Source organism: Stegodyphus dumicola, chromosome 6 (genome assembly GCF_044657685.1).
Source record: "Stegodyphus dumicola isolate Sdum_Otavi_A_Nest chromosome 6, ASM4465768v1".
NCBI lineage: Eukaryota > Metazoa > Arthropoda > Arachnida > Araneae > Eresidae > Stegodyphus > Stegodyphus dumicola.
In genome coordinates, this window is record NC_140773.1 from 61174364 (window position 1) to 61201532 (window position 27169).

Genomic DNA, 27169 nt, shown 5'->3' on the forward strand with positions numbered 1-27169 from the left:
TGTTCACAATAAAATTTAATTCACGATTTAGTGAATTTTTTTTTATTTCCATTTTAGCAGATAATAAGCCTCACTTGGATAGACTGCGCCATCATCAGATTGAATTGGTCTGTGACATCAGATGTTGAATTAAAAAAAAAAAAAAAAAAACATAAATTTAAAAAAAATTACTGCATGAACGATATATTTAATAATCAATTTCTCCGACGTGCCATCAATCGGCGGCAATGCCGCTGGATATATTTTTAGGTTCTGTGTATAAGTCGGCCCCCTACTATGAACTTTGATTTTTTTCTTAAAATTTGTCACTTATATGCGAGTATATACAGTATATACATAGCAATAAAACAAATCAATAAATAATCTTTGGATTATGGTAACTTGGCAAAAATTTGGCAACCAACCCCACTACAGCAACCTGCTAGTTTTGTTTTAGACGCCATTTTGTTTTCATGAAGTAAAGGCATGTTTTTTTTTTTTTTTTTTTTTTTTTTTACTCAACATTTTTTCCAACAATCCGTTAGCCGAATTACGCTTATACTAGAACTTTTATGGAACAAAAATGCTTAATCATGACGAAGATTAGGTGCGAAATTGGGAGAAAGTGCAGAATCGCAAACTGCTTGCGGCGTTTTTAAGAATTCGACATAGACGGTATCCATATACATGTCGACCTATTTTCACTTAAAAAAACATCCCAGAATTACACAAAAAAGGCATTGCGCACACTCTTGACTTTATCCATGTATAGTGCTAAAGTCCTAGCTAGTAACCTTTATCACCTTACCAAAATGTCGCCAAACTACTTGTTACCATATTCCAAAGATTAGCCATATAAATGTATTACTGGTTGAAATTTCACTGGAATTTGCTTTATCAAAGTTATGTTGCTAATATGGAAGGAGTTCTGATGATGTGTTTATTTATGTTAATTTTTATATTGCACCTCTGATTTATTATTTATATTATACAATTATTTTCCTTGTTCTATACATGCATATCGAAATTTACATTTCTCATAGAGCGGCGATAATAAAACTAAATACAATGGTAGAATAATGATAATACATTTTTATCTTCAAATGACTGATGATCTATGTTAATTTTTTCATTATATAACAAAAGAATATGAAACTACTTTTTAAAATTAATCATTTTATATAAGATTTTAAAAAGTACACAGATTTATAAAACAAAAAATATTTCCGTTAACAAATGGTATGAAGTAAAATATATGTACACATATTTGGGAATACATTAACCATCTAACTATTTTTTTTTTTTTTTTTTTTCAGAATTTAATGGTAAAACATTTATCAGAGGTTTATTAAAATTCGTTAAAAATGCAACAATAAAAAACACCTCATTTAAATTATGTAGGCTATTATATGGAATAGCTTCCTCAAAATAGCGGAATATTTTTATTCTTCCTATTGCCCGTTCAATATGCACTCTTTTATTGGAAATAGCTTTATTTTCACTTCTTTGTTCAAGAGAGAACTGAATGTTTCCTTTCAAAAAGTGCGGTATTTTTAAATGACACCCTTTCTTAGATAATTCTGAATTAATTGTAAATCCTTTATCAGCTAATACTAAATCTCCTTCCTCGAGCAAATCAAGTAACTGACTTTTTAAAAAGAGAGCTTTATCTGATATTGCACCACACCACAAATCTGAAATAAAGGTGACTGCTCCAGAAGGAGAGATGCCGACTAGTGCTTTCAGCATATTGGCATTTTTGTAGTAGCTGAAAGTTAGTTGCTGTTCTGTAGGATTGCATGGCCTCTGTATTTCGAGCTCTGTGCAATCAATGATTACTCGGCAATTTGGATATTGATGTAAGAATTGCAGAGGCATGAACTCTTTAACTTGGGCCTTTTTTGGCCATATATTCACACATTTAAGCTTAGTAGAAACAATTCTCGTTACACAATTGAAAATCTTTGAAACTGTAGAAGAAGCTATCTTAAAAATTATTCCTAGGAATTCATTTGTGGTTCCAGTTCGAATTTTCACTAGAAACATGAAAAATTGATCAATAGGTGGCATTCTATCTTTCTTTAACAAATCTTCCGATAAATTTAAAAAGTTGAATATTGTCATAAACGTCTCATGAGAGAAACCTGTTACACATTTCATGTTTACTTTTATCCTCTCATTAGCTGAAGAAAACACATTCAATAAAACATTATTTTGTGCAGCATCCAATTGGTCTCTCATTTGACAAAATTCGTTTAAAATTAACAAAAAAGACTCGTCAGTTTGTGATGATACTGTCTTCCTTATGCAAACAGGAATATTTGCTCTGAAAAGGAAAAGAAAATATGTACTGTAATAAATAGTTTGACAGTTTAAATAAAACAAAAGTTCTAATATTAAAATAAATACTTTTCTTCAATAGTAATGTCCAAAATTTAAAGCATGAATTGCAGCTCCTACACCACAGAATAGTTATGGTTGATGGAATTGGTGAATAGGAATTTTCCTAATCAGAAATTAGTCAAGCAATATGCTTTTTTTTTTTTTTTTTTAATTTTCTTTTTTTAATGTTGTGATAGACAGGCAAACAACATTCATAGTCATATTATTGCTATTTTTTTAAATATATTTACAATTTCTAGATATTATACATGAAAATTTCAAGACGGTATATATGTAACTAAGGATGGGTTATATTCAATATTATAAAAAAATATATTGTAGACAACAAGCTCCAAGACCAAAATAAATGCATAAGTGTCCTTTTAATAATTTGAAAAATAAAGATAATAATGAAAGAAAGAAATAATAAAAGAAAACAGTGCTTTTAATAATTTGGGAATAAATATATGTATAAAATACAGGTACTCAACTGGGTATAAAGTATATATGTTATGAATAACAATCCCTTTCCCCCATTTTGGTGACACTACACCATGCTACACGTTGCAAACATCTAATTTATCACTTGCATCTAGCTAACGTACCAAAATAACTGATAAATTTAAAATATCTGACTACAAGTATAAATAACGTTTTATTATGAAAAGACATTTCTAAAATATCTATTCTGATTACAGTACAGCAACTTAATAAAAAAATGCATTCTCTTAGCTAGAAAGGTATCAATGTAACTGATTTAGATACTTTTCCATTATGCACTTGCCATGCATTTTGATGTGTATGTGTTAATAACAGAAAAATGAGGTATGTGTGTACACATATACCACTTCGCACACACACACCAAAATTTGCATGGCAGATATATAACGGAAAAGTTATCTCATTTATTTGGCATTCTTTTATTGAACTATTTAAATACTTTTGTAATATATAGAATTCTTTATTAAAGCAGTTCCCAAGACTGAATCACTAATCAACTGAAACATCTCATTGAAATCTTTCCACATATTTCTCATACCTCATTACATGTTACATCTTGGTTGATTAGTAATTAAATTTGGGGGACATTTTACTAAATTTTCAATTTTTTTGTGAAACTTTTACATGCAAATAAACATAAGGTATACAAAATAGAGGATGAACTAACAATAAAAATTATTTTTAAATCAGCAATACTGAAGCATTTAGATGCTTAAAATTTCTATGTAGTAAGCTATTTGCAAGGATAAACTTAAGGCTAGCGTCTAATATGATACCTTACAATGTGATGCTAGTAATCAGAATCTGGTGAAGTAAATAATAACAACCCAGAAATCAAATTCAATGAATTTATTAAAAAGTATTATTAGCAGTGGTAAAAACTGAAGTAAGAAACACCAAAGAAATAAGCATAGAAAGTGTCATATTATAGAAATAAGTATTAAAATTAGGTGGAAACCTCGCTAACTGCTTCGTCAGTGAAGTGTCTACCAAAGTTGTAAGAATTGAAGTAAGAAACATGATAAAAGAATAAAACAACAAGTCCTTAACACATAAGCAATAAAAACCCTGTCAAATATGAAATAATATGTATCATGCCATAGACAGCAATTAAGTTGTGATCAAGGCAATTTTCATTTCTAAAACTATCAGCTGCAAAAAACATTGAAACAGGAAGAAAGTAATTAAATTTCATAGCACACCAATTATGCTTTTATCTTTTTCTAAAACCAAAAGTGTAGAAAATTTAAAAAAAAAAAAAAAAAAAAAAAAAAAAAAAAAATGCTCTATATATTTCTGATAAAACTAGTAGATAAATACCTCTTTTCTCTTGAACTTTCCTGTGATGGTTCACCAAATACATAACTAGTTCGCTTACGAGTGGTTCCTTTAGTCGAAATAAAAATAAATTTCGTTGGCACAGCATCTGCCTTTAATGACCTCCTGTTCGTGAATGGCTGGTATGTGAAACATTCTTCTTCAAAATGTTCAGAGCAAATTCTGGTAGTGGGGGTTGGATTGAAGTTTTCCCTTTTTATTCTTACTATCCACTCTTTACGCAGATTTTCATCCTTAGGAAACAGATGGAAGGAAATCTTATTTTCTTTACATCTGTCTTTCATATTGTTATTTGAACAACCGTATGCACAACATGTAGTAGGCATTGTCAACACTCAAAAACTGGAAATGTAAACAGGAATTTAGAAATCAGACTAAAGATTAAAACTATATACCCGGCTCTTGGCTGAATTTGGCGAGTTTTTGGCCGCCATCTTGGATTTCAGAAATGCGCCAAAAAGCGCATTTCGAAATCCAAGATGGCGGCCAAATATTGTTTTCCCTATCCGAGGGAAGTGGACAGGGAAAACAATTCTGAATTGCCAAAAGGAAAAATTGAACTTACCCTTGTTCATGTTGACATGATGACGCCTGACATTCCCTATTTCTTCAATGTTGTACAACATAGTTAATGTTATATTACTAAGCATGATATGATAACTTACTAATTGTAATTCAGTCTAAAGTAATAGAACAAGAAATTTTAATTAACGTGTACTTTAACGAGTGAAATGTTTTGCATGAAACGCTATAGGGCGAAGAAGTACTTACGCTCAAACTGTAAACAATCGATTTAAAAGAAAGCTTCCAACCTAAAAATTTGACTTGCATGTAATTTCGGCATTATATTATTTGGCATTTAAATTAATAATGAATTTATATTTAAATTAATTATGTTATGCAGGTAAGTGTATGATAGTTAAACGTGATATATATGGATGAGAAATGAAAAATTAGAACATTTATTAAGGTATTTGTAATATATGGTAAGTTCTTTTTAAGAAACTTATTTTTCAGTATATAGCACTCATTTTTTTTTATTAATTAATCAATTTGAACATATATTTTCTATTTTTCCCTGTGTTAGAATTTCAACTTTTTTTTAATTAATCAATTTAAACATACATTTCTTAACTTATTTTTCAATATGCAAGAATTTCAACTCTTTTAATTAATCAATTTAAACATATATTTCTTAACTTTTGTTTCAATATGTAAGAATTTCACCTTTTTTAATTAATAAATTTAAACAAATATTTCTTAACTTATGTTTCAATATGCTAGAATTTCATATTTTTTAATTTATCAATGTAAACATACGAGTATAAGAGTGGAGTTCAGTGAAACGAAGTATTGGATTTTAACAAGGAAGGAATCTATAACAGTTTTTCTTGTGAAAAAATGAAATTTTATAAGTTATCAGCAGAGTCATAGTTACTGTTTTCAGCGCCCAGGGAAAACTGAAGATTTTGTGCCCCTCCCGACTACTGGCCAAAAATGGAAAACATTCAACTCTAAAAATTCGTAACATCATTTTGGCTTCCCTTGGATGATGTGCCCACGGACATATGCCCCCTTTCTAGCCCTGGTTATCATATACACAGTTTCTTGTGAACTTGTTGACTGTGAGAACCTGGATACATATTTTCTTGCAAAACTGTGAGAAACTAGATAAAAATTTTCTTGTGAAAAGATGAAACTGTGAGAACCTGGATAAAAATATTCTTGTGAAAAGGTGAAACTGTGAGAACCTGGATAAAAATTTTCTTGTGAAAAAGTGAAATTTTTATATAAATATAAATAACATAATTTAAGAAGACAAAGATTGTACAAGCAATGTCATCTAGGGGTAAGTACCTTCATTTTGCAATATACTCGTATTTAAAGAAATTAAATAATGAGGAGTCTGCAGAATGTATGAATGTTTCTCGCACTGTGATAAAACAACGGTACCTAGAGCCATGAAATTCTGAATAACGTAATCCTCCATCCTAATATAGGCATCTGGAGGCCCAAATTTGGAACTGGGAATTTGTATTACTATCCATTTCATATATCATATTTTGTAAAGCATTTATGAGTTTTTGATTAAGAAACCCAACGATTTCAAAGCGAGCAATGGCAAAAAACATTTTCATCTCTAGCGCGCGAGACTATGTATCGGAAATTCTAAAGATATGCTTTTTTAAAATTATATGATATTGCTGTTGAATTGAATTTTATGGTTTAAGTGCGAAAAACATTATATTTAATAAATAAAGGTAACACGCAAAACGTTAAAAAAATGGCCCTTTGGGAGTAATATAAAATCTGAAGGCATTCAGATTTTTTTTTGGTGTGTATGTGTGTGTGTGTAATTTTAATACGTTTTAAAACTGGTTTCTAAGTGAGGACTTTCTAAGGGAAACTGGCTCGTATACACGTTACACATGGGGAAAGCCACGAAAACGCCGGCCAGCTCGTTCGCGGGATTCGAACCTCGAACCAAACTACCTGCGTTCAGCGACTCTACCGCTCGGCGGCTGGTGGGCTTGTTAGCAGAATTATACTGTATTATTATTGTATTATGCTATAAAGTAACAATGCTATAAGACTGAGGGTTTGTTCATGGAATAGTACTTTTGTAATCTATTATAGTATTAAAAAATCATTGTTTCTTTGCAAACTTAAAAAAAAAAATAAATAAATAATAAAAATACTGTTCATAGCATTCTCATTTTTATATTGTAAAAGAGATATTGATTATTATTATTTTTCTATTTAAAATGTGTCGAAACGCTGGTTTGACAAGGACTTGAACTGCAGGAGGACCTACACTAATTATTTTTACTTTAGTACTTCCATTGTGAAAATATTACTATCTTTTAATTATTTTCACAGAACAAAATCTTTTGAGAAGGAAGAATATTTAAACTGAGCAGTTCTTATATATATATACGAAATTAAAATAACAGCAATGTAATATTGAAAAAAAGGTATTAGTAATTGTGTGACAAAAATTGCAAAACGAATTAATCACACATACAGGATAGATTAGTTTAATTAATTAACATGAAAGAAAATATTTTTTCAATATAATTATATTTTATATTGAAAAAATATTTTGTTTCATGTTAATTATAGAATAAATTATTTAAAATAAAGCATTTTGATGCGTGTGTGATAATTGAAAGCAGCAGCAATCGGCCATACTATAATAGCGAATGAATTTTATTTCTTTTCCTGAAAGAAATAATTTTCATAGAAAAAGAAAACAAAAAGTGGAAGAAATATTAAGAAAGAAATATTTTTCGAATAGTAACTGTAAAATAAATTGCGGGAAAGCAGTTTTAATGTAAACATGAAAAAAAAAAAAAAAAAAAAAAAACTTAGTTTGCTATTAGATTGTAATGCAAATTAATCATATTATAAATTTAAATAATTAAAATTGTTTATTTCTAAAAGGATTTGAAGTAAGCTTAATTCATTTACTCTTATCTATTTACCATTGCTTTCGTGGTATCCCATATCACTCTTTATTTCTTAGCTCTAAATTCCTGCGTTAACTTTCCCCTTAAAAAACGAGATTTCCTTTCACATAACACAGCAGCATATTCTACTGCGTGTTGGTCATAATACTGTTTTGTGCAATTTTTTTTTTTCGAACTACAAATGCAGCGTGTGAGTTAGTGAAATAATAGGAGAATATTCCTAGAACTTCAGCCAGCGCGCGCTATAAATTTCGTTACTCGTCTGTAGTGCGATTGGTCTAAAGCTCCTTGAAGCCTTGTCCCCTTTCAGTAAAGTTAAATGAACCCACCCGCCCTCCAACTAAGGACCACAGAATGGCTTTCTCCGATAAGTTGTGATGGCTGTCCATACCGGTTCTTTTGAGTCAATATTGTTCGCTCAAGTTGTAGACAGATCCAGTGATCATAGAATAGGCGTCAATCTACGGAACTTTTACAACTTTGTTTTTACTATGGACCTTAACACTGGGTTCCCTATTAATATTATCTGAAATTCTATCACAAAAACTATGTTTCTCAAATCAACACAATTCTACTCAATATGAGGCTAACTAGCCTAGGTGAGTGAACTTGCTAATCGCTAATCATACTACAGAAATGATTCTATGAAGCTGCCTGTTTCTGTGGAATTAGTCTGCCTGTGAAACCAAACGAGCGAAGAATAGATTATGGTAACTTAGACGATGGTTGTCATCCGATGACGTATTTCCTCTATGGCGACAACCGTGATATTGTTTCCTTGTGTAAATTTCTCCGGCCAGTTTAGTGACTTTCTGCGAGCCCCTCGTAACAGCTTCTCGAACCGAAGGAACGGACCTGTAATCTGATAGACTGTTTACACCAACCACAGCCCGACTGATAACTCGTCTCCATTTGTTTGCAAAAGGGATACTGAAGTAGCAGTTGCTGTGCTTGAAGTTTGCAAAGAAGTTTCCAACGAATTAATTTCTGTTCTAGGGAGGAAAAAAAGAAGAAAAAGAAAAGGAAATCAATACGTGACTGAGTATCTCGCCGTCATGAATTGGAAGCATTTGATCAACTTTTAAATGAACTTCGGAGCGAGGATATCGAAAGATATAAAAAATTTTCAGAATAGGTGAAGGATGATTCGAAACTTTATTGTAAATGGTAACTCCACTTATTCAAAAAAAATTGCGTTCTTTCGAGATGCTCTGCCAGTAAAATTAAAACGGAAATAGCGCTTTGGTTTCTGGTGATGTGTGGCTCCTATAGCTCTCTGCAATATTTATTTCGAGTGCTAAAATGCACAATCAGCATATTTATTGCAGAAGTGTGGGCGGCCATTTTCTGTGTATGAGGTTGAGCGAAAATTATTAAACTTTTGCTTGAAGTCTCCAACACCCTCAAATTTTAACATGGTAATGATATCCTAATATGCCTTCTGACCGTAATTTTTATTTTAATACTTCTTACTCATAGCTTGTAAATAAAATCTAATTTGTTGTTCAAACAAAAAAGATAGTCTATTAATAAAATTTCAAAATTTTAGATTATATTTCATTAGATGTAACTGGCCCTGAGTAAAAAATGGGTTTTCTGAATTTTATCAAGAAAAATCAAATGTTTGCACTTTCATTTATTTTTTAATTGAAAACTGTATTTTATTAGGTAGTTGAATAACATATAGTTTAATTAGTTTTCAATTAAAGAAAATTCAGAAATAAATATGTTTACAGCAAATATTTTGAATCCGATGTCCTAACTGTTGGGTAGAGGCGAGCGAACTTTTTTTCTTATGGTCATGCGTATTAATTACGATGGAGCAGCTATCTCTTCTCCCGACACATCCGTCATTCGAGCGTATGGAGATGGTGAGATGATATATGCTGTGTGATGGTCAATACGATTTGCTGTGTGATCTTTTTATTCATTATTCGTGTAAATAAAGTGTGTTGTCCTAAACCGATTGCTTCGTTACTCTAAATATGGGCCTCTCAACAACAAATGGTAGCAGGTCCGTGGTTTTATCAAGAACAATTGGATATAAAATACCAAGTCGAAACCGAAACTGTCCTAGTGGAGCAAAAACTGGAGACGTGGAACGTTCCCGAATTAACTGGAGAGAACTATTTTATCTGCGCATTGAAAATTAAAGCTGCTTATCACTGAAAAGACTTGACTCAGTAATTTCGACTGTAAAACCAGAAAACTTAGACGAGAAAGATGAAAGATTGTGGAATGAGAAAAACGCTGATGCCGTAGCGTATATAAAACTTTCACTATCGGATCAACAGGCGCTTCAGTTCTCCACAGAAGAGAATGCAAAAATTCTTTGGGAGAAAATAAAATCAACATTTACAGGACAAGCCGAAGATCGAAAAATGGATGCTGATAATGAGTTAAAAAACTTCGAAATGAAGTTGCATGAGTCGGCTAATGATTATATCGCAAGAGCGAGAGGAATAGCAACTAAGTGCCAATCCCTAGGACTAGATGTATCTCCTCGAGAATATGTGTTTTACACAGTCCGTGGACTTCGTGGAAAATTCTCTCGAATTAGAGAAATTGTAAAAACTATTAGAAGTAAGCTCTAGTTTACTTTTATGTTGTTGTATCTGCCAAAGCAATGCAATAAATATATGCTCTATGTTCCTTAATATTCATTTGTAGTTCTTTTTGTTTTTTTGCTGAATGGCAACAGTTAGTTAGTCAAGTAAATAAACATGTAACGTATATTTGTAACCACAAATATACGTTACATGTTAATTTTTCCGATAATAATCCTATGTGCTATATCTGACTTCGAATCTAAAATTTTCTGAAGAACACAAAAACCTTGTCTAAAACTTAAAGGTTTATTTAACTGGAACTTCAACACTGATGAAAACTTAACATCATAAACGAAAACTTAACATCTTGGGCGGAAAAACTTCAAAGTGCTTTAAAGTAACAGCTATGCCGGCACGGTGAAGAACACTTTCCCTTAAAAGACAGAATCCATCTAGTCCTTTCGGCGTATATCTCCATTCGCTGAATTCAGACATCCGCTCCTACGTGTTTTGGACTTAAACGGCCAGGCTGGAACTGGAATAGGACTGGATCAGGACTGGAACAAGACGGAAACCAGAACAGGACTGGATCCGCAACAAGACGGGAACCGGAACAGGGCGGGAACCGGAATCTCTCATCCCCTGGCTTCTCCCCGGGCAGGTCTATTCTGGCTCGAACTAAAAGGAACTGCGGTGCCACTAAGGAAAGCACCTCCTTTTATTGCCGGCGGTTGCCGTTACTACAGGCGATTATGCAAATATTTAACATTACATGTTTATTTCTTTCTACTACGTTACATGCTTATTTCTTTCTACTATACTTCAAAATATATCTACCATTTAAATGATTTCTATCATGTTATCAGCAAGATGTGCTCTAGAGAACTTTATTTGGCAGAAGCGAAGAAATTTTGATTTTTCCGAAAGAAAAAGAAGTAACATCTACAGCGCCGGCGAAGCTAAGCCTAACACTTTGAAAGCGATCCGATGGAAGAAATTAAGATTCAGAAACTCAACGGAGATAATTAAATTGCTTGGAAAATCCGAGCACGAGCTGTTTTAGTTCAAAAATTTGTTGGGAAGCGATTGATCCAGGTTATGGTGCTGAATTAAAGAATGACGAAAAGAAAATTAATGAGAAAGACTTAACCTTTCCATTCTTAGTGGTTGAAGACCAGTTCTTAGATGACATCGTTGACTGTGAAAGAGCAAAAGAAGCATGCGATACTTTAAAGGACATTTATACAAAATTCGGACTCTTGCATTCTCTACATCTTTTAAAGGAATTTTTTAACGTAATTTTAAAACCGGGAGAAAGCGTCAGTTCTTATCTAAGTCGATTGATGGATCTTCACCGAAAGGTATCGTCTCACGGACAGGGAAGTTGCCCTCGTTATGTTAATGGGTTTGCTCAAGGAATATGAAGTCCTTAGCCTCAATTTAGAACGTGAAGAAGATACGTTGTCAACCCAAATCATAAAATCGCGTCTCATCGCTGAAGAGAAAGAAATTACTGCGCCACACAGGAGTGAAAACAGAAGTTGCTACCAGTGAGTCATAGGAGAGAAAGCCCTCAAACCTCGAGATAAGTACAGAACTAAAACTATGCAGCCATTACAGAAACAGTATAAAAATACTGACAGAAAAACCCGTTGCTTTTCTTGTGGGGAGTGGAGTTATATTGCCAAACATTGCTCTGCTGCTAAAACCCCACATGCAAAAATGGTTTCTAATAAAGTATATCAAGCACTGTTTGCTGATTCTTGCTGTGGAAAACCTGTCTGTGATTGGTACCTCGAAGACGGAGCTATTGGCTCTGAATCCAAATTAATCTTTATTTTTACAACTCTGTTTCATCAAATAACGTCAATCCACGTTTTAAATCAAAAGTAATCTTTATTTCGTTTTTAGCAAATGTAAACAACTCTTTAGAACAATATCATTAATAATCTTTTGTTGCCATTCCAAGAACAACAAAAATTGAATAATCTGTTTGTTGCCATTCTGAAAACAACAAAAAACAAATAAAATGATATTCCTTTAATAAATCCAATTAATATTCCTTTAATTCCTTTCCTTAAATAAATCCAGAAGCTTTGTTTTGGATTCTGTATATTTAGTAGCGGAATTACTTGTTATGATATCCCAGATTTTCTCAACATATTTTGGTTCTAACTGTGATACTAAATTGTTAAATTTCGTTTCTTCCGAAATAATTCCATTTATCTTAAAGTGAGCCTCAACTTGAAAAAACCATATTTCTGGGCGATCCAACCAAAATGGAGGAATTTTGACACTTACCATGCACAGTTCGTGTCCAGAACAGTTTTAGCGTCTTCAGACATATTTACTTTTAAATCGTTACAACTTGTGCAAATTAGTCGAAGTCACCAATTATTGGCTCTGTCTCCAAATTAATCTTTATTTTTACAACTCTGTTTCATCAAATAACGTCAATCCACGTTTTAAATCAAAAGTAATCTTTATTTCGTTTTTAGCAAATGTAAACAACTCTTTAGAACAATATCATTAATAATCTTTCGTTGCCATTCCAAGAACAACAAAAATTGAATAATCTTTTTGTTGCCATTCTGAAAACAACAAAAATTTGGCAAGTGAAAAACGGGAATATATAGTTACTATAGATGAGGCTGAGATGAACTTGTTTAACTGCAACAGATAAAGATCGATTTACTACCGAAAAAGAGGGGGGGGACTTAATATTTCGGTTCAGAAAAAACAAGGAAAGTTTTTCTAAAAAATTTTTATGGTTATTGCAGGATTCTCTTATAACGGAAAACTTACAACAAGGAAAGTAGAAAAAAAATGTTAAAATTAATTCGGATTACTATCAAATATATGTTTTAACATTTATTTTTAAAGAAGAAATTCCATCTCTATTCAAACAATCGGTGTGTAATCAGAAATAATACTCAAAAACTATAAATAATTATTTAAAATATTAATTTCTCTTTTACCTCCCATACTATTACTGAAATTTCAAGAAAAAACATCCGTATTTAATTACTTATTTCTAAAATAGAAACGTTATAAAACCAGCTTCATAAAATAAAATGAAGCAGACAATTTTATGTGAATTTTATTGTCTTGTGATGCTTAATTAAAGTTTATTGTCAGGTAAAATCGCGTTCGGTAATATGCAAAAGGTGTGGATATTTCTCTTACATATAAAATTCAACATCTAAAGCAGATAATTTCATAACGCTTATTTTTCAGCTTTAAAGAAATGGGCAAGTTTAAACATTGTATCGTATAAAAACGCAAATGCATTACAAAAACATGCAAGTTTGTATAGCGTTTATTCTGACAATTTCCCTAAGAAACTCCAACACGAATGCATTCCTCCTTTTAAGCAGTTAGCTTTCATGTGCTAATGTAGTGGTCTTCAACCCGTGCCCCACTGAAGGCATTTTAGTGGCCCTTTATTTGAATTTGAAGAAAAATTGAAGAATTTTAAGAAATGCTGATTTCAAGAAAAATTGCATTTCAACTTTTTATCGTAAAAAAAAAAAAATCGTTCCCATCCCTCTTGAATATTTAAAATATTTTATTGACATGCCTGATATTACCTGAGACAGAATTTTCTGAAAATGACGAATTTTTCAAAAATTTCAATTTACCTTACGTAATTTTAAAAATAAAAAAATTCACTACGCATAAAATCTCAATTCCATAAAAAGGATAGATTCTGATCTCTAACAGGTTTGCAACAGATGTAAATATTTCGTCTATACTTTGCCAAAAGTGACATTGACCGTGCCGCTACTATAGAGGGGAGGGAGAATAAATTAACAGAATTCTATTTTTTAATATGTTGCAATAAGTTGTCAAAGGGAATGGTGATCGTAAACATCTTGTTTGATTTGGTGATAAGCAGATTTTCTCCAGTTGATTTTAAGGTAGGTTACTCAAGCTCAGCCCACATTCTAAAACTCAGAAGCGTCTATGGTCTTATTTAAAAAAAAAAGAAAAAAAAAAGAAAACAGAGAGAGAAAAGGAAAAGTGCGATTCTTTCAAGAAAAGTGGTCAGATCTTTATTTTATTTTGTACATAAGGGTAAGGCAGTTTGCCTTATTTGCAACGACAGTGTAGCTGTAATGAAAGAATACAACATTAAGAGAAATTATGATACTAAGCACAGTGAGAAATATTCCGCATTGGAAGGTCATTTTCGAAGTGATAAGGTGAGTGAATTAAAACAAAACAAAATTTTCAGCAGTCTTTCTTCACCACAGCTAATAAAGAATCTGAAAATAGTGTTCGTGTTAGTTACATGATAGCAAAAAAATTTGCCTTTGGGAAACCCTTTGCTGATGGAGAATTTATAAAAGAATATCTTCAGTGTGCAGTTAATGTGCTTTGTCTATCACAGGCTCAGGTCATATCGAATATTAGCTTGTTTGGTGAGACAGTAGCGAGAGACACAAAGGATCTCGCAACAAATATATTCAGTAAATTAAAAACCAAATGCAAACAATTTGAATTCTATTCTGTAGCGATGGATGAATCAACAGCTACTGTACAAGTGGCCATTTTTATTCGTGGCTTTGATAGAGATTTCATAATTCTAGAGGAATTAGCCAGTGTCGTTGCACTTAAAGGTACAACACGAGAAACAGAATTGTATTCGACTCTGACACAAACTTCGGATAAATGTGAGTTAGACTTCAGTAATATATAGTAAGATTTCTCTGTGTAGATTGAAGCATTACTGTATTGTATTCGAATTTAACATTGATTAACCATATATTAATGACAAAACATTCCTACCAATCTGAGAAGCGAAATATTCGGATTTTAAGAAATTTAAAGTGAGGAAAATAATTGGTTTATATATAGACAGGAAAAGGAAAGAGAAGAAGGTCATCCGAAGCTTCCAGCTTGCTATCGATTGTACGAAAAAAAAATCCCCAATTCCCCCCCCTTTTTTTTCCAGTTAATTCTTTCACTCTTAGTGTGACAGTGTTTTTGGATAGACTTCGTTTAAAAACATCTAAACTTTGCTAGGACACGCATATTCTACAGCTTTAAAAAGCGTAGCACTATTTATTAACTAACAAACACCGACGATACATACCCGATGAGGCGTTTAAGGACACTGAGTCTCTTCGTAGCACGGTTGGACAATTCCTCTACATGTGGCTTCCATGTCAGTTTGCGGTCAAGCGTGCCACCCAAATATTTAAATTTATCGCACAAGGGGATTTGGGTACCCTTATACGTCAGCTCAAGATCCAAAGATCGGTGCATAAGTGAGAAAATCAGGCAGTATGATTTATTTAAGTTCACCTCCATATTATTAGTATCACATCAAACTTCCAAAACATTCAAGGCAGCAGAGAGTTTAGTCTCTATGTTTCTCACTGTCCTTTCTTTTTTAGAAACTGTCCAAAAAACCAAATCATAAGCAGGAGGAGACATAATGCCAGTCGAACAATATTAAAAATGATAATTAGCAAAAATATATTTAAATTCATTTATAATCTTCCCAATGTTGCCGAAAATATTTATAAATATTGTCAATGCAGGCAGGTTTAAAACTAAAATTGATTAAGAGCAACATTAATAAATATACAGTTAATGCTTCTCATTAGAAATGGTTATGGCTGAAAAATATGTTACAGAAATTAATAGCGCAACTTAAGGGGGGTAATCGAAAGTCGCTTTCATTGTATGTCTAACATCAAAAGTATTCTATTTTTACCATATGTCGTTGATGGCACAGATGTACTATAGAAATACTTGAAGTCATATTGAGATGTTATAGATGCAGAATGAATACGTTAATAGACATAGCCAAACTAATATTTCTTTTACATTCATAATTGATATATTCGTTATTAAACCAACACTGCCGCAATAAGGGAGCCAATTTAAGATGTTTCCATGTTTGGAGAGAGAAGATGGAAGTAAGATGTGATCAGGTCGAGATCTTAATTGAGTGAATTAGTTTGAATTTTGATCGATTAATAGCATTTCAAAATTATTGTTGGCTGGTTGAGTTTTAGTTTACGAAACGTCACCAGCATTATGGAAAAGTAACTTGACATGAATCAATTTGGAAAGGATGCAGTCAGAGAGGTTTATATTGCAAATATAATTTTTGTGCATTACTATCTTTTTTCAATAATTTAGCACATACCAGAATTTTTTACATAAGAAATATGTATAAATATAACTTGAAAATTACATGCATTATTTTTAATATCCACTCAAAGTCAGTTTTCCTTCGGTATTCCTACATAATGGCATCTCTCCCTTTAGGCAGACAGCTCTAGCATGCCTTACCCTATTTAATAAAAAACTTAACCTGACCTATGCGCTTAATTACACATATTTTAATGTGCATAATTTTATATTCACATCTAGCCATCAAGTTTCAAACTTTTGACTTAAAACAGGTTTTAGGATACACTCATTATCAAATTCAAGTTTCCCAATATATATATTTCGGCAGAGCATTCAATACCTCTTTTAGTGATTCCACACAGTTTAATAGTTCTCTGATAATATAATAAATAACTATCCGTTCCACATTTAAACATTAACCTCACTGTCATCAATCAGATCATAATCTTGGTTGCCTTACTCTGCATAATATTGCTTGATTTTTTAAAACAGTTTAAACAGGTAATTGATCTAAATTCAAAATATTTGAAATTTTCATACTGCGAGGTAATTCAGAAGGTAATAATATGCAAAGTGTATTGATATACCAATTAATAACATTGATGATGCTTTTTTCATGACTCGAAACTCTTTCAAAAATAGCAAACTGCTACTCAAGTACATGTACTGAATATTAAAGATTTTTCGTTCATAATTTTGTATTACATTTAGTCATCATCAATTACACATGTTGCTAAATAAAATTTTAAAAAAAAAAGAGATGGAACTTTATTTACTTTTTAGTTATGCAGCGATTATTTTTCAGTTATATAAAAATAACATGCGGATTTCAAAACATGTATTTCATTAAAACCATTTTGGTATTTGAAACATACAATAAAAGTAGTGAATACGCTATCAAGGGTATCGAAAGACGTATACTATTTTAAAGGTACTCCAAAATCGCTTGTTGCAAGTTATCAAAAAATAACCAAGATGTGATTTTTACGTAAATTTCACTAAACTATACACATTTCTATTATCCATCAAGCAATGAATGTTTCTTTTATGCGGAAGTGTCGCGCTTTTTAATTTGTATGGAACTGTCATGTGTGGAAATACTATCAGGGAGCTGCCAAGAAAGCTTTGGATGTAAACAAAAAACACCCCATCTGGAGACCAAAGCCTGGGAGCAGTGCTTCACTCAATGGTGTGGGATTGGCCCTTTCTTTTATTCTTACCTCCATGATAATTACTATATACTTGATTTTTTCCCTTTTTTATTAATATTATTGTTATTTATGTATGTTTAGATAAATATTTTGTATGTAAAATTTGAAATTAATTATTTAAAAAAAAAGTCGGCTGTTTCAGGTTGGTACAGCATAAAATATTGCATTGAAGAATGTTAGAAATAAGATTCATTCCTTTTATAAACATACTGTTTGTATGTAGCTCTACTAATTTTGTTTTGAAAATCTTAATAAAATAAATCAGAATTTTAAACAGAAAAAGAACTGCAACAATATTCTGAATGTACACAAAGCGAATGCTAGAATAGTGGCAGTGGGGGAATGGGATACACAAATAACATGGCAAGCAACATTGACAACTCACAGTTAAAATTCCTTCTCAACAAAATTATGATCAACTTATAATTATTGAGTAGGGTGAGTTCTAAGTTTGTACTATTTGATTTAATTCATTATATACAGACAGAGTATACTGGTGTTTTAGTATTTTTGAGTGCATTTTACCTGTTGTATACATTTAACTAATAACCATTGTATGCCACTTTCATATTGCATCTACAAAAACGAATGATTTTTTTCTTTCAGAACCCTGCATACAGGTCTCACTTTTCAATTTCTTTATCCTTCTGTTGCAACCACAGCCAGCGTAACTGCATCGGGCAGCAGACGTTTTAGATTTAAGACAGGCATCAAGCAACAAAATTTAGGGATGACAAAGTTTTTAGAATTTATGGAAGCATCTTGGAGCAGAATGTAGGATCTGCAAAGATCGCACTAAGCTATAAAATCCGTAGTGCTGGTCTTTGTTACAACCGCAACAATGCGAAATGGAATATTTTCGATTGGAATTCAGGCATATGCAGGCCAATTTTCTGACTCTGTTTTGCTTTTTTATATTCTCATATATATATGTTTACATTAAATAAATACTGTTTTGATCAATTTTACTTTCATTTCTGTTTCTTTAAGTTGTATCTTTTGCTTCAATTTGATGCATTAGCCAAACAAGCATGCAGATACACCAAAAGACAGTATTCAGCATGTCTGAGGTGCCATAATTCAGCTGTTGTCCCTTTGCTTGCATTTTAAAATGTACAACTGCTAACCTTTAAATATGAGTTTCTGCAAGGTTTTCGTACTATGCAGTGATCGCATTTTTAAAACAATACAAAATTGGCTTAAATTCACTTTTTGACATATAATTGATTCATATTTATAATGTGATTCTGATTTAAATTATATTGACATTTAATTACACATTCTATATTTCATTTCATAATTTTCTTACACTGAGACACTTTTCCTACACACTTTCTTTATACCGAGAGAATTCTGAGTAGGGAAGGAAAGCTTTAATTCATCAGAGTACTTTTAAATATGATGAAACTAAAGTTATTTGCATTGGATATTTTTCAGTTTTCCAGTTCTGAAATGAGCTTAATGACTACATACTGATGTAAAACGAAATTAAATACAAATATTTAATGATTACACATTTGGCTGATCTCATATTAAGTTTTATATGATTAAGACAATCCAGGTAAAAAATTTAATCTGAAAAAATATGCTGAATATAATTAGGTATGGGAAGGGGATGAAATCCACAAAATTTAGTTTCATTAATTAAATAATGACCATAAGCTGTGCAAATTTTATTTTATTGTTACTTTCACTAGTAAAAGGTAGAAATTAAAACAATGTAAGATTCAGTAATCTACCGGGAGATGCGTCAAAAAACCAGTAGAATTGGCAGCCATTAAAGAATAATAGGAATTCTCTCCGTTTGTCACTGTGAACTGCAGATAAATGAAACAATGGACACTGAATCAGCAGCTATGTAGACATTGCTTCACATCATTAGCATGATTTAAACTGAAAATACAAGGAAGCGATTACATTATCAATAAATATGAATATGTGCAAGTTTTTTACAAAGGAGGCAACTGTTTCAGAAACAATCGACTATAAGTAAAGTTTTTAGCACGACCACCTTTAACAATGTAAGCCATTACAAAGTATTCTGCATTAATTTAAAAACTTCATGAATTTGCTAAAAGATTTTTGTCTTTCAATAGTCATGAAGATAAAACAAGCACGATCTAGTGTTACTTCCAGATAGCAATAACATAATTTTATTATCACTCAAGCTGATATTTGGAATATCTATTTTTTCCATAAAGAAGACTGCGGATTTTCTAAACTGACAGCAATTTTCAACTGAATGGATATGATTTTGAAATAGTATAATGATTGGGCTAAACCTTTGTTTAGAGCTGAGAAAACTCAAAAACTTAAATTCCATACTTAAAAAGGCTATGACATGAAATACTGGGTCATATAAGAAGTGTCTGCGTTTTTTTGGTACATTTTTTAACAAAAATTTTCTTTATTAAAAATCCATACTAATCAAGTACATATTGACCATTATTATCTATGACCTTTTACCATTTTTTGGGTAGCTTCATAATTCCATCGGTGTAGAACTTCTGTGGTTTATCGTCGAAAAACTTAGACAAGTGATTTTCAGCGGCGCTTCGATCAGCCAATTTTTTACCATTAATAGAGTTTTGCAGAGACCAAAACAAATGGTAGTCAGATGGAGCAAGGTCCGGGCTATATGGTGGATGCATCAAAACTTCCCAACCAAGCTCCGTCAATTTTTTCTGAGTTATCAAAGATGTATGTGGCCGTGCATTGTCGTAATGGAACACAACTCTCTTTCTGTTGGCCAATGGTCACACTTTCTGGATTGCTTCATTCAAACGGTCGAGTTGTGCACAGTACAGTTCCGACCGAATTCATGGTTTCACAAGGTTGCAGCAGCTTATAATGGACATTTCCTTACCAATCCCACCAAACACTCAACATAACCTTATTTGGCGTCTATCCAGACTTTGAAGTCGTTTGTGGAGGGTCACTAGCCAGTGATCATGATCACCTGTGTTTGATTAATCTCATAATTCACCTATTTTTCATTTGCCTGTAACGATTCGCTTCAAAAATGGTTCAATTTCGTCGCGTTTCAGCAGCATTTCACTGATGGTAGTTCGGTCAATGAAATTTCTTTGCGTTAATTCATGTGACACCCAAACATTGAGCTTCTTTTTTGTAGCCTGCCCTTTTCAAATGATTCCAAATTTTCAAATGAGGTTGATGCTTAGTGCCTCCGCTATTTCCTGACAGCTTGCATGCCGGTCTTGCTCCACCAGTTGCAAAATTTCATAGACTTTTTCAGCGATTGGACGACCAGAGTAAGGTGCATCTTTGACATCGAAATTACCGGAACGGAATTGAGCAAGCCACTCCTGGGTCCTTCGTTTACTCACAGCATTCTCACCGTACACTTCACAAATTTTTGGGCATGTTTTCACCTTTTTTATAGTCAAAAAGCATCATATAGAGCATTTCTTCAGATATTTCAGTCATTTTCAAATTCACATAACTTTTTTACCAAAGCAACGAATTAAAAAAAAAAACTATCTTCACAAACAATGGAAGCTGAATATCACCTTGTTTGTTTGAAACAATTGGGTGAGTGTTGCCGGATATATAGGCATCAACACCATCTAGCAGCAAAAAAGCGTGGAGACTTTTTATATGACCCAACATAATGAGCCAGCGAAGCGAAAAACTTCAATAAATTGAATGGAAATATGATGACATACCCAGTTATTAACTGTAAGACAGTTTAATATTAATTATAGAGTTGTCAGAAATAGTTTTGACATATATATATATTAGTTTAGTTTAAAATTAGTTTTAAATAGTTTTGACATATATTAATTATAGAGTAGTCAGAAATAGATTGCGATTCCAAAAATGCTTTGCATAGCTAATTGAAGGAAGGGCAATTGTTAGACAGGATCAGACTGCACCTTACGCGATTCAAATTATCGAACATACAATATGTTAAGAATATTATGGCTATACCTGTTTTCTGTCAAAAGTTCAATTCATGAAATATAGCAATTCTTCATTAATGTTACTGCAGCAATTAAAATTAAATACATAGAAGAGACAGAGAAAAAGTTTAATAAAAAAACAATAAATAAACTTCTACTGCAGAATGTCAATACTCATGTTCCTTCCCCATTGTTTTCTTAGTCAAAACTCAACTAATAGTTCATACCTATGTAGGAATTTTTTTTTCAAACTTAAGATTAATCATTTGAATGTCATTATAAACAGTGCAAAATATTTAATTTTTATTTTAAACAATTATACAAATTATTCAATAACTTTATTTCCTACATTTATAATCACATTCATGGCCAGTAATCCAAAGATTAGACCATTCACGATACTGGACATCTGGATTTCAAACTTTCTACTGTATATATCTTGCGCATGTTATTATAAAAACTGCAAGTTGAATTTTAATCCCTTTATTTTGAATGAACAATTATTTCACACAATTCTTCTACCTGCTTTATCCGCGATTCAGTTCACCTATAGATGGCGCTTTCACACATTAGTATGGCGGATAAAACTCGGTATTTTGATTTGTGATCTGACTTTTTCTTGACATAGCCAAAGCATTTGATAGGACTTGGCATATAGGAATTATTATCAAGCTCATACGACTTGACGTTTCGGCCCATTTAATTCATATAATTAATTCGTACCTCACTAATAGATCTTTTTCTGTACGAGTTAATTCTTTCATTTCGACACCCCGTCCTATACTAAGCGGCGTCCCCCAAGGGTCACTTTTAGGCCCAATTTTGTTCAACATTTTCATAAATGACATACCAAAATCACCCAGTATCACTCTTGCACTTTATGCAGATGATACGGCCATCCTAGCTCAACACAAACGCCTTGAAAACTTGGTCCAAATCATTCAGAGTTATCTCTCTAGCCTTGAGCACTGGCTCATCACTTGGAAAATAAAAATTAATGTTGCTAAATGTGCTGCTATGATATTCAAACGTAGCCCCCTCCCGTACCCTTCCATTAATATTAAATTCTTTGATGACTATGTTCCCTGGTCAAACTCTTACAAGTACCTAGGAGTTGTACTTGATTCAAAATTAACCTGGCGCCTTCACATTGAAAATGTTCTCAACAAAGCAAAAGGTGCCAGAGCCCAACTCTACCCATTTTTAGCTCGAAAGAGCAATCTGTCAATTAAAAACAAAATCCTTCTCTATACATCCATTATAAGACCTGTCTTTATGTATGCATGTACAATCTGGGGTACTGCTGCAAAAACTCATGTGAAAAAACTTCAATCTTTTCAAAGTAAAACCTTACGTATGGCCCTAAACGCAGCTTGGTACGTCCGTACAGATGTGATTCATTCGGACCTTAACATTAAACCTGTTGATTACCTTATCAAAAAACATAGTCAAAATTTATTCCTTAAAATTGAACAGATTGATAATCGAGCACTTCAACAGATGCCAGCATACGATCCTGCTATTCGCAGCTCACAGAAGAGACCGAGAGCCGTGATTGGCCGAGAGTTCGGCATCTACCCACCATCTAAAAGGGCTAGACACGCCCTCTCTACCTCAGTCATTTTTTCGGCGTCATTTTCTGCTATTGTAAATAGTCGCTGCGGTCCTTGTTCATTGCTTCTTTTTGCGCAAAAACTCAAGCTTTGGAGTTACTGTGAGCTGGTCGCTTGGTGAAGTGTTCCTGATCGATCGTGCGCGTAAGTAGTTTTCGAGTTTGGTTTTTGATTTTTGCAAGTGTTTAGTGTTTTCGTGATGGACTTGCCTTTCCGTTGGGGACGGTAGGCTTTTTGGACTGTTGCAATGAATCCAAATTTAGAGTACATTCAGACTTTAAACTTAATTAATGATAAAAATGTTATCGAAAATCTTATTGAAAGTGGTTCAGAAGAGGAATTAGATGCTATATCTACCTATTTGCAAATCCAAAAAAATCTTATTGATAGTGGTCAAAAAATAGTTGATCCAGAAGTTGAAAAATTATTTCAGGTTATGGTAGCCAAACTCTTCAGTAAACGGCAATTAAAAAATGTTAAATCTTCAAAGGAAATTGATGAGATTGTAGGAATTGGTCAGATTCTTACCCAACAAAACATGAATAATGTCAATGTGCAAGACAATAACTCTCTTAAGCAGGGCGAAACTTGGATTAAACCCAAAAAAACGCACAAGCGTACTTTAAGTGATAGCAGTAACTCATCTGTTACAACAATAAAAAATAGATATTCTACCCTTAGAATAGATGACAGCATGGAAAATCAAACGCCCAACACAAACCCTCAGGATATGGATCAATCAGAAGAAGGCGAATTCATAGCCCCTAGAAAAACTGCAAACCGTGTACCGCCGATTATAATATCTGATGTTACGTCTTGAAAGCCCCTTAGAGATGAAATTAAAAAATTTACCACAGCTATGGAGTGCGTACAAAAAGGTGGAGACATCCACATAAAAGTCAAATCTGACGATGACTATCGCTCAGTCACAAAATTTTTGGATAATAAGGAAATACCTTATCACACTTTTCCCCTACTAAGGGATAAGCCCATTAGAGTAGTAATAAAGAAGCTTTCAGTGCATACTAAACCTGAAGAAATATTAGAAGAACTCCAACAATTAAAAATTCCAGTTAAAACGGTTAGACAGATAACCAAAAAGATTGACAATGAAATTGTCAAATTGCCAACTTTCCTTGTAGAAGTCCCACGGACTGTTGAAGGAAAAAAGATATTTCAGGTAACACATATCTTGGACCTTGCGGTCAAAATTACCTCTTTCCAACCAACCCCAGGACACAAACAGTGCCATAACTGTCAGAGATATGGACATAGTCGCTCCCACTGCAAACATAAACCAAGATGCTTAAAGTGCGGATTAAACCATATCACCACTAGCTGTACAAAAGATAGAAATCTTCCAGGAAAGTGTTGCCTTTGTGGGGGACCCCACGTCAGTTCCTACAGAGGTTGCGAAATGCACCCTGACAATATTAAACGTAAGATTGCTGAAAAAGAAAATCAAAGAGATGCCTGGAGAAAGACAAGAACAAATCCTCCAGAAAACAACTTGGAGAACTTCCCCCCATTACCGAGTAGGAGAAACACTAACGAAAATGTTAATGAAGCCAGTCCCTCATCAGTCAACCAGAATGAAGCTCACGAAAGAGAACAATTAGGCTCCGCCCCGGATTTCCTGAAATGGATCAAAAATCTATTTACTCAAGGCAAAGCGCTATTTGAACGCTTTTTTAAAGCCAAGTCAATAATGGAAAAGCTCCAAATAGGGTGGGAAGCCTTTGAACTTTTAGCAAATTTAAATTATGAGTGTTAATATTGTAAATAACTATGCAAGCATCCAACTTACTGCCTCCACCAGTTTAAATTTCGCCTTCTTTAATGCCAACGGAGTTCGCGGCAAGAACACTGAGATCATAAACTTTCTTAATTGCCATGACATTGATATTTTCTTAATTAACGAGACACATCTTCAAGCTAGTGATAAATTTAACATCCAAGGTTATAGAACCTTTAGAAAAGACAGAGAAAATAACAGGAGTGGTGGCACCCTGATTCTCATCAGAAGACACTTGCAGGCCACCTATTTTAATCTCCCAAGTTCTAGTAATATTGAAACTACTGCCATCATAGCTCACTCTCGCACTAATGAACCTATTGTGATTATTTCTGCTTATAATCCCCCGGGACATAATATCAGACATGAGCATCTTTAGCGGCATTATGCTTCCCACAATACTAGCCGGAGACTTAAACGCGAAGCATCACTCCTGGAACTCTCGACGTGCAAATGCAAACGGGAACTTCCTTCATAATTATGCCCTTACAAATGATTTAAGTATCTTTGGACCAACGGATCCCACCAGATACAGCCATACTGCCAGCGCTGAAGTTCTTGATATTGTTATCACAAAAAATATTGCACAAATTCCCTTCCTACAAGTTTCACACCAGCTAACTTCCGATCATCTCCCTGTCAGATTTACTTATTACGGATTTGAAAAAAACATTCCACTTAGAAAAATCACAAACTGGGATAAATTCATTCATTCTCTGGAAAAACTACCAGCGCATCCAGCTTTAGCCGATATTACTGACATTGAGTATCAAATCACTAAGGTCAATAATTGTATAAAAAGTGCTCTTGACAAATCTACTAAATATGAAGAACATAAAAAAGAAAAACTTCCGGATGACATTATTGACAAAATTAAGGACAAAAATCGCACCGCTAAAATTTGGCGCCGTACTGCTGATCCTAATATCAAAAGAATTCTTAACAGAAAAAATAGGAATATTAAAAATCTTCTAAGTGAATACAGATCTGATAGTTGGAATAATTTATTAGACTCAATGGACTTCAACCCTGATACAGTGTGGCGTATTGGGAAAGCGCTCAGAAAAACTCATAGCGACAGCATTGGACCGTTGCACACCGATACTGGAATCGCATATTCTGAAAAAGATATGGCAGAAGTTCTTGCAACACATCTTGAAAAAACCTTCACGACGAATAACTCACAAGATGAAGATACAGAAGAGGAAGTTTTTAATTTCATTATTCACCTTCCTGATAGAACAGATGGACAGCATATTGGTTACACCTCGCCCACTGAAATTCAAAACATTATAAAAAATCTGAAAAATAGAAAGGCCCCCGGCTACGACGGGATAACAAATAAAGTGCTCAAAATTCTCCCCAAGGGATATATTGTCCTAATTACCAACATAATTAATGCCTGCATAAGGCTTAACTATTTTCCGCAGCAGTGGAAAATGGCACATATCATTACTTTTGTTAAACCTGGCAAAGATCCAAAAAATGTTAACTCTTATCGCCCAATTAGCCTGCTTCCAAGTCTTAGCAAAGTTTTTGAGCGAGTTCTACAGAAACGGCTGACGAGACACTTGGAAGATAGAGGGATAATTCAAAATGAACAGTTTGGTTTTCGCCCACAGCATAGCACAGTACATCAACTTCTCAATGTTACTGAATTTATTGCCGATTCCTTTTCCAAAAAAAAATACTATTGCAAGCTGTTTCCTAGATTTAGAAAAGGCATTTGACAAGGTGTGGCATGAGGGACTCCTCTTTAAGCTACACCTTGCTCATCTGCCTATAAATTTTATCAAACTAATGCAAAGTTATCTAAAAAATCGCAATTTTCATGTCAAAATCAATAACACTTTATCCTCAAGAAAAAGAATCAAAAGCGGCGTCGCCCAGGGAAGTGTTTTGGGGCCAATTCTCTTTAATATCTTTACTAATGATATGCCAATCCCACTAAATTCAAAACTTGTGAAATATGCAGATGACACCGCTATTTTTACAAAATCTTTAAAACCACAGTTTGCCGTAGACAAATTAGAAGAAGCAGTTAACATCATCGCACATTACCTCAAATCTTGGAAACTTAAAATCAATCCGACTAAATGTCAAATTCTGCTCTTTAGTTTACTCCAGTAAACGTAAATATAAAGATAGAAGATCAGCCACTCCCCGTCGTCAATAGTACTAAATACCTGGGTGTCATTTTCGATTCACAACTCCTCTTCAAGGAACAGACTGCATATGCCTTACGGAAAGCTACAGTC

The 27169-nt window shown here is 33.1% G+C and overlaps 1 protein-coding gene and 1 long non-coding RNA gene across 3 annotated transcripts; one reads left to right on the forward strand and one right to left on the reverse strand.

Annotated features, from left to right (window-relative positions):
* Window positions 1–468: 468 nt before the first annotated feature.
* Window positions 469–4668, reverse strand: LOC118202151 (uncharacterized). Its single transcript, XM_035374303.2, has 2 exons — window positions 4183–4668; window positions 469–2305 (listed from the first exon to the last, which is right to left on the reverse strand). Exons 1-2 carry the CDS (start codon window positions 4524–4526, stop codon window positions 1270–1272), a joined length of 1380 nt encoding a protein of 459 aa, XP_035230194.2. The 5' UTR covers window positions 4527–4668; the 3' UTR covers window positions 469–1269.
* Window positions 4669–4756: 88 nt separating this feature from the next.
* On the forward strand, window positions 4757–18548 carry LOC118202153 (uncharacterized). Of its 2 annotated transcripts, XR_015041644.1 has the most exons (3): window positions 4757–5186; window positions 5648–6049; window positions 18187–18548. It is a non-coding gene; the product is annotated as an uncharacterized LOC118202153 (long non-coding RNA). The 2 variants fall into 2 exon arrangements; XR_004760366.2 differs by lacking the exon at window positions 4757–5186 and having other exon boundaries at window positions 5392–6049.
* Window positions 18549–27169: the final 8621 nt, after the last annotated feature.

Excerpts from the sequence above, each read along its gene's own strand:
- LOC118202151 (XM_035374303.2), bottom strand. The coding sequence starts at position 4,526 with ATGCCTACTACATGTTGTGCATACGGTTGTTCAAATAACAATATGAAA. Across the intron at positions 2,306-4,182 it reads GAAAGTTCAAGAGAAAAGAG|AGCAAATATTCCTGTTTGCA; the intron begins GTATTTATCTAC and ends TTTCCTTTTCAG.